At 44.7% G+C, this 13717-nt stretch overlaps 1 protein-coding gene across 2 annotated transcripts in view; it reads left to right on the forward strand.

Annotated features, from left to right (window-relative positions):
• Positions 1-13717, forward strand: part of MYO5B (myosin VB) — a 328467-nt gene that overhangs the window by 265481 nt on the left and 49269 nt on the right. For both annotated transcript variants that reach the window (XM_075932680.1, XM_075932681.1), the window contains exon 27: positions 5937-6002. In XM_075932680.1, the coding sequence (XP_075788795.1) occupies positions 5937-6002 (66 nt within the window). The remainder of the gene's footprint in view (positions 1-5936; positions 6003-13717) is intronic.

The following is a 13717-nucleotide window of genomic DNA, read 5'->3' on the forward strand; positions in this document are numbered from 1 at the left end:
TTCCTGGGACAGACGTTAAACTGACCGGTCTGTAGTTTCCTGGGTTGTTCTTATTCCCCTTTTTATAGATGGGCACAATATTTGCCCTTTTCCAGTCTTCTGGAATCTCCCCTGTCTGCCATGATTTTTCAAAGATCATAGCTAAAGGCTCAGATACCTCCTCTATCAGCTCCTTGAGTATCCTGGGATGCATTTCGTCAGGACCTGGTGACTTGCTGACATCTAACTTTCCTAAGTGATTTTTAACTTGTTCTTTGTGTATCCTATCTTCTAAACTTACCCTCTCTCTGCTTGTATTCACTACGTTAGGCACACCACCAGACTTCTCGGTGAAGACCGAAACAAAGAAGTCATTGAGCATCTCCGCCATTTCCAAGTTCCCTGTTACTGCTTCTCCCTCCTCACTAAGCAGTGGGCCTACCCTGTCCTTGGTCTTCCTCTTGCTTTTAATGTATTTATAAAAGGTCTTCTTGTTTCCCTTTATGCCTGTAGCTAGTTTGATCTCATTTTGTGCCTTTGCCTTTCTAATCTTGCCCCTGCATTCCCGTGTTGCTTGCCTATATTCATCCTTTGTTAGTTGTCCTAGTTTCCATTTTTTATAGGACTCCTTTTTTATTTTGAGATCATGCAAGATCTCCTTGTTAAGCCAAGCTGGTCTTTTGCCATATTTTCTATCTTTCCTACACAGCGGAATTGTTTGCTTTTGGGCCTTTAACAACATCCCTTTGAAATACTTCCAACTCTCCTCAGTTGTTTTTCCCTTCAGTCTTGCTTCCCATGGGACCTTACCTACAAGTTCTCTGAGCTTATCAAAATCTGCCTTCCTGAAATCCATTACCTCAATTGTGCTGGTCTCCCTTCTACCTTTCCTTAAGATCATGAACTCTATTATTTCGTGATCACTGTCCCCTATACTGTCTTCCACTTTCAAGTTCTCAACTAGTTCCTCCCTATTTGTTAAAACCAAATCCAGAACAGCTTCTCCTCTGGTAGCTTTTTCAACCTTCTGAAACAGAAAGTTGTCTCCAATGCAGTCCAGAAACTTATTGGATAGCCTGTGCCTCGCTGTATTAGTTTCCCAACATATGTCTGGATAGTTGAAGTCCCCCATCACCACCAAATCTTGGGCTTTGGATAGTTTTGTTAATTGTTTAAAAAAGGCCTCATCCACCTCTTCCACCTGGCTAGGTGGCCTGTAGTAGACTCCTAGCATGATATCACCCTCGTTTTTTACCCCTTTTAGCTTAACCCAGAGACTCTCTACACAGCTATCTCCTACGTTCATCTCCACTTCAGTCCAAGTGTGTACATTTTTAATATACAAGGCAACCCCTCCTCCCTTTTTTCCCTGTCTGTCCTTCCTGAGCAAGCTGTACCCTTCCATACCAATATTCCAATCATGCGTCCCATCCCACCAGGTTTCTGTAATACCAATGATATCATAGTTGTATTTATTGGTTAGCAATTCCAGTTCTTCCTGCTTATTACCCATACTTCTCGCATTTGTATATAGGCATCTAAGATACTGATTTGATCTTGCCTCCCTGTTGTGCCTTGACCCTCCTTTCTCCTTGCCATTATAGGCCGTAGTCCTCCCCATTTCCAACCCATCTCCCAGTCCCGCACATTCAGCACTTACCTGTGGGCTTTGCTCACCTGCCCCCGACAAACCTAGTTTAAAGCCCTCCTCACAAGGTTAGCCAGTCTGTGTCCAAACAAGGCCTTCCCGCTCCTGGAAAGGTGAACTCCATCTCCGCCAAGCAGTCCTTCCTGGAAGAGCACCCCGTGATCAAGGAAGCCGAATCCCTCCTGGTGACACCATCGTCGCAGCCAGGCATTCACCTCCAGGATGCACCTCTCTCTGCCCAGGCCCCTACCTTTGACAGGAAGGATAGAAGAGAGTAACCCATGGAATAAAACGTCAAAGATCTCAGTGATCCTAAATGGATATGGGAATTTCGCCATCAAACATGCTCAGTGCACAAAAACATGTAATGATTCAGTGATGAGTGCGTGGTGCAGGGAGTTAACTGATGATTTCATTTTTGGGAGCTGATTACACTTCTTTTGGTGGTAGTTGATAGAACAGAAGGGAGCAGTAAAGAGAAAAATCAAGAATGTCGAGCGCTACTGACCTGCTTGCAGTTTGGTCACGACCGAGTAATTGTTAGCTAGGTAGTGGCTGTAGGGACCCTCACAGCAGTTCTAAGTCCTTTGTCCTTTCAGCAGTTGATATTTTCTCAAGTTAAGATCCTTCAAAGAACCTGAAGAAGCCAAACTGCCTGATAAACTTTAGCTCCTGCTTCTTTGAAAGACCATTACAGTGTCTAAGTATATTGGGTTGTTTGCAGCTTAACTATACATCTGCTTGTTGCACTTGGACCTCCAGGGCTGGTACTCTTCGGGCACTTCATAGAGGCCATGTCTTCACTCAGTGGAAGATCAACACTGCTGTGATCTATCTTCTGGAGTTCAATTTAGTGGGTCTAATTAAGACTCCCTAAATCAAACTCAGAGAGCACCCCTGTTGATGGTCAGTACTCCTGCTCCTGCAAGGAGTATGGGATGCCATTAGGAATGTGTGCTCCTGTCAGCCTCCTGCTATGAGGATGGCGGGGAAACTCGAATCAAAGTACATTGACTCCAGTTACGTAATTAATGTAGCTGGAGTTGTGTATCTTGATTTGACCTTTCCCTTTAATGTAGACCTGGCCAGAGATAAGGGGTATTGGGCTTACTCTTCCGTATGGGCAACTCTGGCTGTTCTGGGATGGGAGGAGTGTGAATAATTTTTAAAACTTAACCATCACCCAAGACTTTGTAAAATACTTGAAAAAGTTATGTCTACACTGCAAAGGGAAACCAGTGATGCTGTGTCTTGAAGACTGGATCAGTTGACTCATTAGGCTTGGGCCGAGGGCATACAATAACTGTATAGATGTTTTGGGTTCAGATGGAGGCCAAGGCTCTGAAACCTGATGAGGAAGTAGCGAGTCAGAGCCAGGCTGCAACTTGAGCCTGAACAACTCCACCACTATCTTTAACCCTGCAGCACCAACCCTAGTCAGTGGACCTGGGCTCTGAGACTTGTTCTGTGAGTTTTTGTTTTTGTAGAAATGTGCCTAGTTATTTGTCAATCAGAGATAGGGCCCTACCAAATTCAGGGTCCATTTTGGTCAATTTCTTAGTCATAGGATTTTAAAAATAGTAAATTTCATTATTTCTGCTCTTTAAATCTGAAACTTCACGGTGCTATAATTGTAGGGGTCCTGACTCAAAAGGGAGTTGGGGGGTCACAAGGTTGTTACTGTAGCACTGTACTGTTAGCGTGTGCGGTACTGAAACCCTTACTTTGGCGCTGCTGCTCTCGGCCAGAGCATTGTCTTCAGAGTTGGAGAGCAGTGGGGAACCCAGCTCTGAAGGACCGCTGCGGCAGCAACACAGAAGTAAGGATAGGACGGCTGGTATTGGCAGCCTTCTGCACTGCTGTCTGCAGAGCTGGGCCCTTAGTCAGCGGCTGTCACTCTCCAGCCACCCATCTCTTGAAGTAAGGGCGGCAAATACCTCCCTTGCAACTTCCCTGTAGGTCAGGACCACCGATTTGGGATCATTTGAGAAACACTGCGTTCTTCCATAAAACTTGTATAGGGCAGCGGTTTTCAAATGTTTTTTCCTCATGACCCCATTGAAGAAACTTGTTGATGCCCATGACCCAAAATAATTCAACTGGAGTGTGGGCTCTGGAGTGGGGCTGAGGATGAGAGCTTTGGGAGGTCAGAGTGGGGCAGGAGGAACTTCCCTTGAGTGGCTCTACAGACTATGCTACACCTCAGAAGCAGCCAGCAGCAGGTTCCCAGCCAATGGGAGTACAGAGCTAGTGCACAGAGCCTGGTGCACACCTAGGAGCCAGGCTTGCTGCTGGCAGCTTCTAGGGCACAACACAGTCTGCAGTGCCAGGACAGGCAGGCAGCTGCCTTAGCACCCCCACTGGTCACCTGATCCCCCTGCAGCAGCGAGACCCAGTGCTCAACATTCCATGACCCTTAGTTTGAAAACCACTGGTATATGCTAAAAGCACAACAAATGACCGGATTTGACAGGGTAGGGAGGCGAAGGAAACCAGGCTTCACGGTCCATTATACATTTTTCATGGCCGTGAATTTGGTAGGGCCCTAATCCCAGAACAGTGAACACGTGTGTGTCTAAGCAATTGCATTTCCATGCTAACTCTTCCCTTGGAGGAAAACTGGGAGAGTGACAGTGAAGTCCAAACCCTACAAAGTTGAGAACTGCCCTACAGTATCAGATAGCTGTCCCATCACCTTCAGTTCACCTTGTGATGAATTTAAGGAAATAACCTTTAGGCCCCATGGGCATGTTATTTTCTAATGTAACATAATTTTAAACATTACATTTGTTTGCTTCATGCCACTTGTTATATTCTTGACCCTGATATGTTGGGCCATCTGGCAGAGCCATGTGGGGAAATGAGATGAAAGTATCATTCTTGCTATAAAATGTGGTTTTAGTTTAATGAGTCTCGGAGCTACAAGAATTGTGCTCTACTTTCAGCAAGACTTACATAATGCAGTGGATTTAAATGCTATCCCATTTGTTAGTAGTAAGTTTTTGGGGAAACTCCAAAAGAAATTGGGGGAGATTCCAGTATCAAATTTAAATTCCCTTATTTACCTTTTTTTATGTGTTTTGATATTATTTATATAGCACCCCAAAATGCCTTACTTCTACACTACAAGCACTTCACTAATGCAGCTGCCATCTCTAAGTGCTTCTAATGAAGAGATCTCTCCCATTGGCTTAAACATTCCATCTCCCATAAGAAGCTCTCCTGCCGACGTAACTGTCTACACTGGTGCTTAGGTCAGTATAACTTACATCACGTAGGGGGGTAGATTGTTCATGCCCCTGTGTGATGTAAGTTGTACAGAAGTAAGCTGTAGCATAGACAAGGTCTTAGGCTGAATCAGTGTCAGATCCAGAATGGGACAGGTGGATGGGGCCCCAACTTTGGGTGAGAGGGAGGGCAATGCCCAGGAGGGCAGTAGCAATGGGGCTGCCTCTTCCCCTTCCCCAGATAGCCTTGGAAGAGCGGGATGGATAGATGTCCTGGCCAGGGGGGCCTGTAAAAATGGGATCCCCATAAAAATGTGCCCCACTCTCCCCACTTCCCGCTCCACCTGCTGGGAATGGGGTTGAGGGCAGGGGTTTGCCCCTCTGCCTGCCCAGCGCTCCAGTGGGGTTGGAGCACCAGGCTGAGGGAGGTCAGAGCACCCAGGCTTGCCCTGTTCCAGCGTGCCCAGCAGAGAGCGGAGTTGGAGTGCCCTGGCTCACCCTGCTCTGCTGTCCAGTGCTCCTGGCGGGGGAAGGGGAACCCCGACTCTGCTTGCTGTTAGGATCACTAGGTGGGGGGAGCAGGACAAGCCCCAGCGCTCTGATCCCACTTCATGCTGGGAACGCTGGGCAGCAGAGCAGAACAAGCTTCTGACCCCACTCCCCTGGCCTGGGTGGAGATAGGCAAGCCCCCATGCTCCAGCAGGACCAAAGGCCGGGCTGGAGTGGATGGGCCTGTATATTAAGTGGGTGGGCCCAGCCCACTCAGGCCCACACGTCGCTATTCCCCTGGGCTGAATTCAAACTTGGCCTGGGGAAAAGGAAGGAGAGTTACACTCCTCTTCTTTTTCCTTGTACACGTTCCCTGTTCTATTCTTTCTTGGCCTTTGAGTTTCACCTAATCTCTGTTTACAATACACAGTTTAGTATCATTGCTTTCTTTGGTTCAACACCAGCCAACAAACAACACTGGAGGTGACCCAAAACTGCAGCCAAAGCCAGATTGCCTGACTTAGAAAACTGGCCTCTGTATCCGCTTTCTCTAGCCTGCTGTCACATATCTGTGTGTCTTTTAATCCATCCAGGTAATTGAAACGAAGAATGAAGCGGATTCCGACCGCGATACAGATCTAGCTTACAACAATCTGAAGGTAAAGAATTTTCGAACGAGGGATTATTTTCTTGGCTTCCGTGCTAATAACCTTTTGAATGGCTCTAACAGCCTGAGTAAATCCATCTGACCTCCAAAATAAACCAAGGCCTTTTGTAACTCATTCTGCCCATTAAAGACTGAGATTGTGTGGCAGTTTGAAGGCACTCTGCAGCTTGCTCTGCACTCTTTGGACTCATTGTGGTTTCCAGTAGACAGAGTGGTGGCAGATGTTACTGGGGAGTGTCTCCTCACTGGCCTATGCCGTGCACTGTGCCACAGATTTATCTGTCAGAACCGAGCATCAAATGCAGGCCTGGGTAAGAGGAAAAGGGAGGGGAGTTTCCTGATACTATATGCCTCCCAGTGTGACTCTCCTATAGCTTCTCTTCAGGTGCAGGCTGGTCTATCAATATACTGCTCCTGGGTTAACTTGACCAGCAACAATTATAAATCCCCACGGGGGTCTCCTTCCCCAGCTGCAAGTCCGATGTGGTTTTTAACTCCAAACGTCCACGCTCCCCATCTCTGCAGCAGTCTCTCATTCACTCTCTAAATCCAGCAGATTTGGTCCAGCGCTGTCTCCCTGGGTCTTCCCAGCTGCAGAGTTCTCCCCTCGTATCCCTGAATTCAGAGCTAGCCACTCTCAATCCTTCCGTCCCGTTCTCTCCCCAGCAGATGCAGCCTGCGATAAAGTTTTCAGGCACTTCCTACAGCTTGCACTTGGATGCTATGCAGGAAAGTGCAGTTTAGTAAGCATTTGTTGACATGGAGGTGACTGTTTTCATACGCATCACAGAGGTTTACTGTTTGATGACATTTTTATTTGTTTAGCTCTAAGGATGCATTAAGTAAGCCTGGCAGGAAATGAGAGCACTTCGTTACCCTGGAAGGTGACACCAGTGCATTTTTGGACTTGCGGTATAATATGTGAGTGAAAGTGTTTGCAGGATGGATTGTTGCTCCGAATTCATTGCACAAGTTGTCTGCACCCCTCTTTCAGGCAAAACTTGTGTTTCCCTGGCCGTATACCAGATACATTCCCCATTGCGTGGATATTTTCATAGTGTTTTTTTCAGGGAAGATGTGTACTTTCTTGCTCTTGTGTGACTGAGTTTGTGTTGGAGTGCTTTTGCATGTATTGACTGTCATGCACACTCATTTTCGGTACAACTCTTTCTTGGCTTAGCTAGTTCATCCGTGGAGATGTTGTGTGAAAAACAAATTCTTTTTTTAGTGCAGAAATTTAATTTCAGATCCTTCTCCTCTCCCTAGCTCCTGGAACAAACATGAAAAGGCTCAGGAGATCTGAGAGAGTGTTTATCAACCAAGTGTTAAAGGCCACGCACTAAGCTACAGAGACAACGTAGTACCCATTTGTACCATTTGCATTATCTCTCCATGTTCAAGCAGAGAAACAGAAATTAGAGATGGAAAATATCTACTGTCTATCCTTTGTACAAGTGTCTACAATGCCATTCTCCGATGTGTTGCCCGCCAAATCCCAGGGACAAAAGCAATGGGGTTTTTGTTACATTCACGTCGCACAGTGTCACCAGTAGATACTTACAACACTTCATTAGTATCTCTGCAAAGCTCAAGATGGAAGTATGATAGAGACCTCAAATCCCTGCCCCAGAATCCTTCTATTTGGTTAAATACGCCAACAGCAATTTAAAGTCACTTGAGCTAGTATAACAACATACGGTTGCAACCATGGGTGAACACACCTTGCAGGTTAAAGCTATATCAGTCTCTCCCATTGTTTTGGGGCCAACAGAACTAACATGAGGTTACAAACTCTTGTCATTTTAACCCAACCACAGGCTCTGTGGCAACCTTAATTCTGGCAATTTCTAACCATAGTTTTTTTCTTCCCATTGTAAGTTTCTTTTAATGCAGTTTTGTTTGTATAAATAGATAGTAACACTAGTTTCAAACATTCAAAGTATTTTCTTAAGGGTTATTCTAAAACTGCTTGCAAATGTACTTTTGAATACAATTCATCTACTTAGAGCAGCGTTTTGGTATTGATGATGTGTAATAACTCCTTTTCAGGTTGCATAAAGGAAAAAAAGTGTTTAGCAAGATTGAAATGTGAGCTTCCAACTGTGTGGAGCAGCTTTTACCTAAGAAAATGGTGGATCTATTCATTTAAAAAGAAATCCTCTTCTAGACCTACCGACTCTCCCAATATCCCAATCCTGTCTACTTATTTTTTTATATATATTTTTTTTACTATGCAGACCAAGGCGGAAGGTGTCCACAGACCATTGATTCTTTTAGCCATAATTTGAGAATTGATTTAAGCTTAGCAAATATTCTCTCCCCTACCCCCCCTTTTTTTCAAAATTATAATTTGTGTCTAGTACTTCTACATGTACTGTAAAGCTTTGTAACATCTCTATCAGTTAACGTATTGCTGATATTTCTGCCTAAAGAAGGGGCTACTGTTCCTGCAAAAAGCAAGAATCAACAGTTTTCTACAAAATGGTGACAGAAAGCATAAACTCCTGCAGCAAAAGTACTATTTATTCCCATAGGTGGGCTGACCTGGGAGCAACCAGCTCCAAATTGAAAGAGCTGGAGAAACAAAAATATAGGTCACTGGCATTTTACCCAACTTTGCATGTAACACACATTGTTTCTGCTAAAAACAGCTCCATTTGCAACTAAAACACAACTTGTTTGTAGCTGGTTCTGAGTTCTATTTTCTCATTGCATCCTCTTAGCAGTGGGAGCCATGTTGTAACAGAGCTGGGCTCTTTCTCTCTTTCTATTATTTCCCCCCCATTAATTAATTTATTTCTCAAATAGTCTCTATTTATAGTCTCTCTCGTTCCTTCAAGAGAATGGCATAATTTGATTTACTTTTCTTTTATGCCAGTATAAGAGGTTTAAAAAAATCTTTGTCTTACGGAGGTATTTTTTCTGCCTCTTAGGCTTATGATTAATGCTTGAGGTGTCTGAAAATTGTACTTAAATCGTTAATGTCCAGCTATTGGAGGAATTTCTATTTCAGATATTGGGAAGAGTGGAAAAAAGATTAAGGAGACCATGTGGGCAAGGTAATATCTCTTATTGGGTCAGCTTCTGTTGGTGAGAGGGACAAGCTTCCAAGCTTACACAGACCTGCTCTTTAGTGTAAATTTGAACGTTTGTCTCTTTCACCATGAGAAGTTGGTCCAATAAAAGAGTTTATCTTGCCCACCTTGTGTCTCAAATGTACTGGGACTGACATGGCTACGGCAACACAACACTGGAAAAAGGATTCACATTGTCACATCTCTGACAAACTGTTTTCATTCACAGTACATATCTAGACTATATTTTAGTACCCACCTGCTTTGAGGCGATGTCTCTTTCTCATCCCTCCTCATTTAACATAATTGGGGAAGAGGGATTATTTTGTCTTGCAGACACTCCCAGATATCTAAATTAACATGTGGCAAGAACCATATGTTTTCTAGTAAATAGAATTGTCCAGCCAAACCACAGTAAGGAAGAACCAGAGCACTTTCTGTTCCCCTGTACTACTAAACCCTACGCCAGCACATCCTGCGGTACCCAATTCACAAATCACATGCTTGTAGCCAGTTATTACCCAGTTGATTGCAGCAGCAAGATAGTTCTGGCACTTTGTTCAGAGTCCAATGTATTCCCTGATCGTTTACACCCTGAACTTTTTTTTGGAAAGAAGCTGTGCTGGTGACCATCTATTTCCAGTGGTGGATGTAGATCAGTTGTCTGTGCCTTTGATAACGTTGATCTTGAGCTTACGTTGAGCCACTTGCAAACCCAGGCAGAGATAGGCAGGAGTTGTCCATAGCTGCTTCATTCCTTTCTCTCTTTTGGAGAACCAGGAGATAGCATTGGACCACTGTTCATCCATTTTGTGGACTTCTCTCTCATCCTCTATTGGGTGAATGTGAGACAGCTAGGGAGGACAGAAGTTTGGGTTGGAAAGTCAGACTGACAACTCATTCTCTCAGTTTTCCCAATGTCTGACTGAAATCTGGACATGGATGACAGCTAGCTGGCTGAGGGGTTGGGCTAATGGATTGACGTCAAGCCAGTCGCCAAGAGGGAGAACCAGAAGACGTGGCACTGATTATATCTGCCCATTTGAGGTTTGTCTTTTTTGACAACTCAGGTTTGCAATCTTGGCAGGTATTAGATTGCTTCTGGGTGTCTGCATAGCAGCAATAGCCGAGAGTTGCCTTTTTCATCTTCACTTAGTAAAGAGATTTTGCTTGTTCCTTTTGCGTGCAGTCTTGCAGGCTTTGGTCACTTCTGGATTGGATTATTGCTGTGCACTACTTCTGAACAGGGCTGCAGCAGAGAAAGCAATTGGGAGAGAAGCTGGTGCAGAATGCTATGCCCACTATTTGCTCTGTAATATTTCACATAGGCAGTACGTTTTACCCAGGATCTATGCAGAGTCTTTACTAGCTTCTAATTCACTGCTGGGTCCAATTCAAGACATTGATTTTTGACCTGTAAAGCCCTTTACAGTTCATCTTGTGTAATTTACAGACTTTCATTCCCCAGCTGGGTTTCTCCAACTTGATTGTACCTAGATGACATTGGCAGAGTTATTTGTAGAGGTGTAGTTTGTCAGTGGGAGAGACCTAACTCTGGAATTAGCTTCTTCTTTCATACCAACAGAGCCTTGATTTGTTGATCTTCAGGCACACTGAGAACTGAAGGCTCACTCGAGGAAATTCAGTCCTATGCAAAGGCTAGCAAAAATCCTAAGCATCACGTGAGCCCTATTATGAAGTCTTGAGAGCCACAGAATTTGTGCTGGTCCTTTGCAGAGATGGATTGTGCCCTTGGGCTCTTTCTGAGGAGTGTGGGGTTTGAACAGGAAGAGCCCTAGTGTGTCACTGAGTGTTTCTTGACCATATTAATTTAGGTAATTATTATAGTGTATTAATGCACTCTTAGAGAAATCTGATAGATTCACAGTGCCAATGGAAATAATATCTATTTATGATGCATTTGCATTTGTGTGTAATATTAAACAGATTTATAAGGGATTTGGTACAGACACACACAACTTGTTCTGCGAGGAATTAAGATGGAGGAGAGCAGGGTGAAATAAAATCAAGCAGACATAGGATACTTGTTATATTTGAAAGAATTTCACAGGATCTTTTTAGAGGGATAAGGCATAACGCCACATTGTCAGTGTAACATTACTCTGTTATATGCATATTCACACCTACCCACAGATACACAAACACCCTCTTGCTTTTGCTTAAAGTTACCAGTCTGTTGCTCACATTAACTCACTGGCCAGGTGAGTTAAGTGTGAGGGGGAGGAGCAGGGGCTTCTCTCTGTCCAAACCGATGCTCCGATCTTGACAAGACGAGACCCGGAGAGTCATGCAAGACACCCCATCTTCTATAAGACTCTTCTCCCATGCAAATCTATACATTTTGCTGTATCAATTCTTAATCAATCACCATTTTAACATCTGTTTATCTGAAAGTCATTCTTCTTTGCCATCTGACATCAATATGTTGGTGTCTCCTTCCCAGTGTTTATCTCGGGGCTATCTTGTTTGAAAAGGGGATGCTCACTCTTAACACTCCAACACTGTCTATAATGCCCTGCATCAGTCTGCTTTATATTGGGCCTCAATTCATAGTGACTCTGAGTTATAGGACCTCTTCTTCAAACACTCACATTCCAAAGTCATTCACTCCACCTCCCTAGGAAATACACAATCATTTCACACCTGGGAAAAGGGATGCAATTGTCCATACATGGGGGCTACATCTACATTGGCCCCTTTTCCGGAAGGGGCATGGTAATTTTTGAAATCGCAATAGGGAAATGCGCGGGGGATTTAAATATCCCCCGCGGCATTTAAATAAAAATGTCCGCCGCTTTTTTCCGGCTTTTAGAAAAGAGCGTCTACACTGGCCCCGATCCTCCGGAAAAAGCGCTCTTTTCCGGAGGATCTTATTCCTACTTCAAAGTTTATTAGTTTAAAACTTGCTACCCATTGATTTCATTTGGTGTCCTCTAGTTCTCATATTATGAGAACAAGTAAATAACTTTTTTCTTTATTCACCCTCTCCACCCCACTCATGATTTTATAGACCTCTATCCTATCCCCCCTCAGTCTCCTCTCTTCTAAACTGAAAAGCCCCAGTCTCTTTTGCCTCTCCTCATATGGGACTGGTTCCAGACCCCTAATCATTGTAGTTGTTCTTTTCTGAACCTTTTCTAATGCCAAAATATCTTTTTTGAGGTGAGGAGACCACATCTGTACGCAGTATTCAAGATGTGGGCGTACTATAGTTTTATGTAGGGGCAGTAAGATATTCTTCATCTTATTTTCTACCCCTTATTGCCTAATACCCTTTGACCCCCCCCACTCCTATGCCCCACTCCTTTAACCTTTGACCTGTACAGCCCGTGCCAACACTCCCTTGCTCCGTGACCCCACCATGCCCTCACCCAACACCCCTTTGCCCCCACCTCAGCACTCCCCAGAGCAAAGCTGCCACGGCTGTGTGGGCAGGGAGAGCAGCCATTGGTGGCTCATGTGCTCCCTCCTCCTTCATGCCCCCTCCTTTCCCAAGCGTGTCTTGCACCCCCATGGGTGGAGGCTGGGGGGGAAGAGGGAGAAACATGGAGCACTGACCGGGCTGCCATCTTATCTGGATGGGAGAGAGGAGGAGGAAGGGAAGTGCCTACTGCGCCGCCACCGCCTCAGCCCCAGCACCACCACCAGGCAAAACCAGCCTCTGCAGCTGCTGTAGCTGAATCTGGATGCTATGCGGCAGCTCGGGGGGTTGGGGTGAGCCTGAGGCGTGACCTGGCAGCCAGTGGTTCATGGTGTGGCACTGGTCCGCGGACCGGCAGTTGGGACCCGCTATTCTAGGTATCAGTAAGCAGGTTAAACGGCAGTTTACTTACTACCAGCCAACAGTGATTATTGCTGAGTTCTCACATGCAGGGTGGAGGCTGCCTTAGCAGTCAGATTTTAATCCCCTGTCTCCCATCCCCTTCTTGACTAGCAAAAACAAATAAATGTTGAAACCATCTCAGCAAAAACAGGTACAACAAAGGCACGCACATCATTATTCAGGAGAAATAACCTGCATGAAACCCATGAATTCCTGACCTGTCTGTCAAATGCTGTGGACTGTCGAGCACTCGAAGGGAAATGCTGGAATCACAGTCCAGTGATGACAGCTCCTACAAATTAGATTAATAAATCCTACTTGTGCTTTCAAACAACTGTAACTCACCCAGCAGGGGATATACAGTGCCGAAGCGGTAGAGGAAATAGTATGTAACACTCCAGGTGGAATCTTACAACAGCCCATAGTTGAACTTTTGTGTAGGTTTTCAGTTGGTTTGGTGTGGGTGGGAGGGTAGGCTGAGAGAGGTTGCAGTTAAATTTTTGAGCAAGACAGAATGTAATAAAGGACTTTATATTCCTAATTCATAAATTATATAGTCAATATCTCCCTTGTGGCTGCCTTTTCAAAATACTCTGTTTAATCCTGGCACTTTGACCACCAGTATTCAAATGCTAATTTCTTAATTAGAAAGAAAGGGAAACAATATTTGAATTTGGGGGTTAACATTTCCGAACTTCTTTGTGTTTGTGCCAGTTGGAAATGATTCTTTCTAGGATCTGCTCTTCCCTCGGTTACTTGTTTAACTCTCTTTAAACGAGGTGGGAGCAT

The sequence above is a fragment of the Pelodiscus sinensis genome, chromosome 6, assembly GCF_049634645.1.
Source record: "Pelodiscus sinensis isolate JC-2024 chromosome 6, ASM4963464v1, whole genome shotgun sequence".
Taxonomy (NCBI): Eukaryota; Metazoa; Chordata; order Testudines; family Trionychidae; genus Pelodiscus; species Pelodiscus sinensis.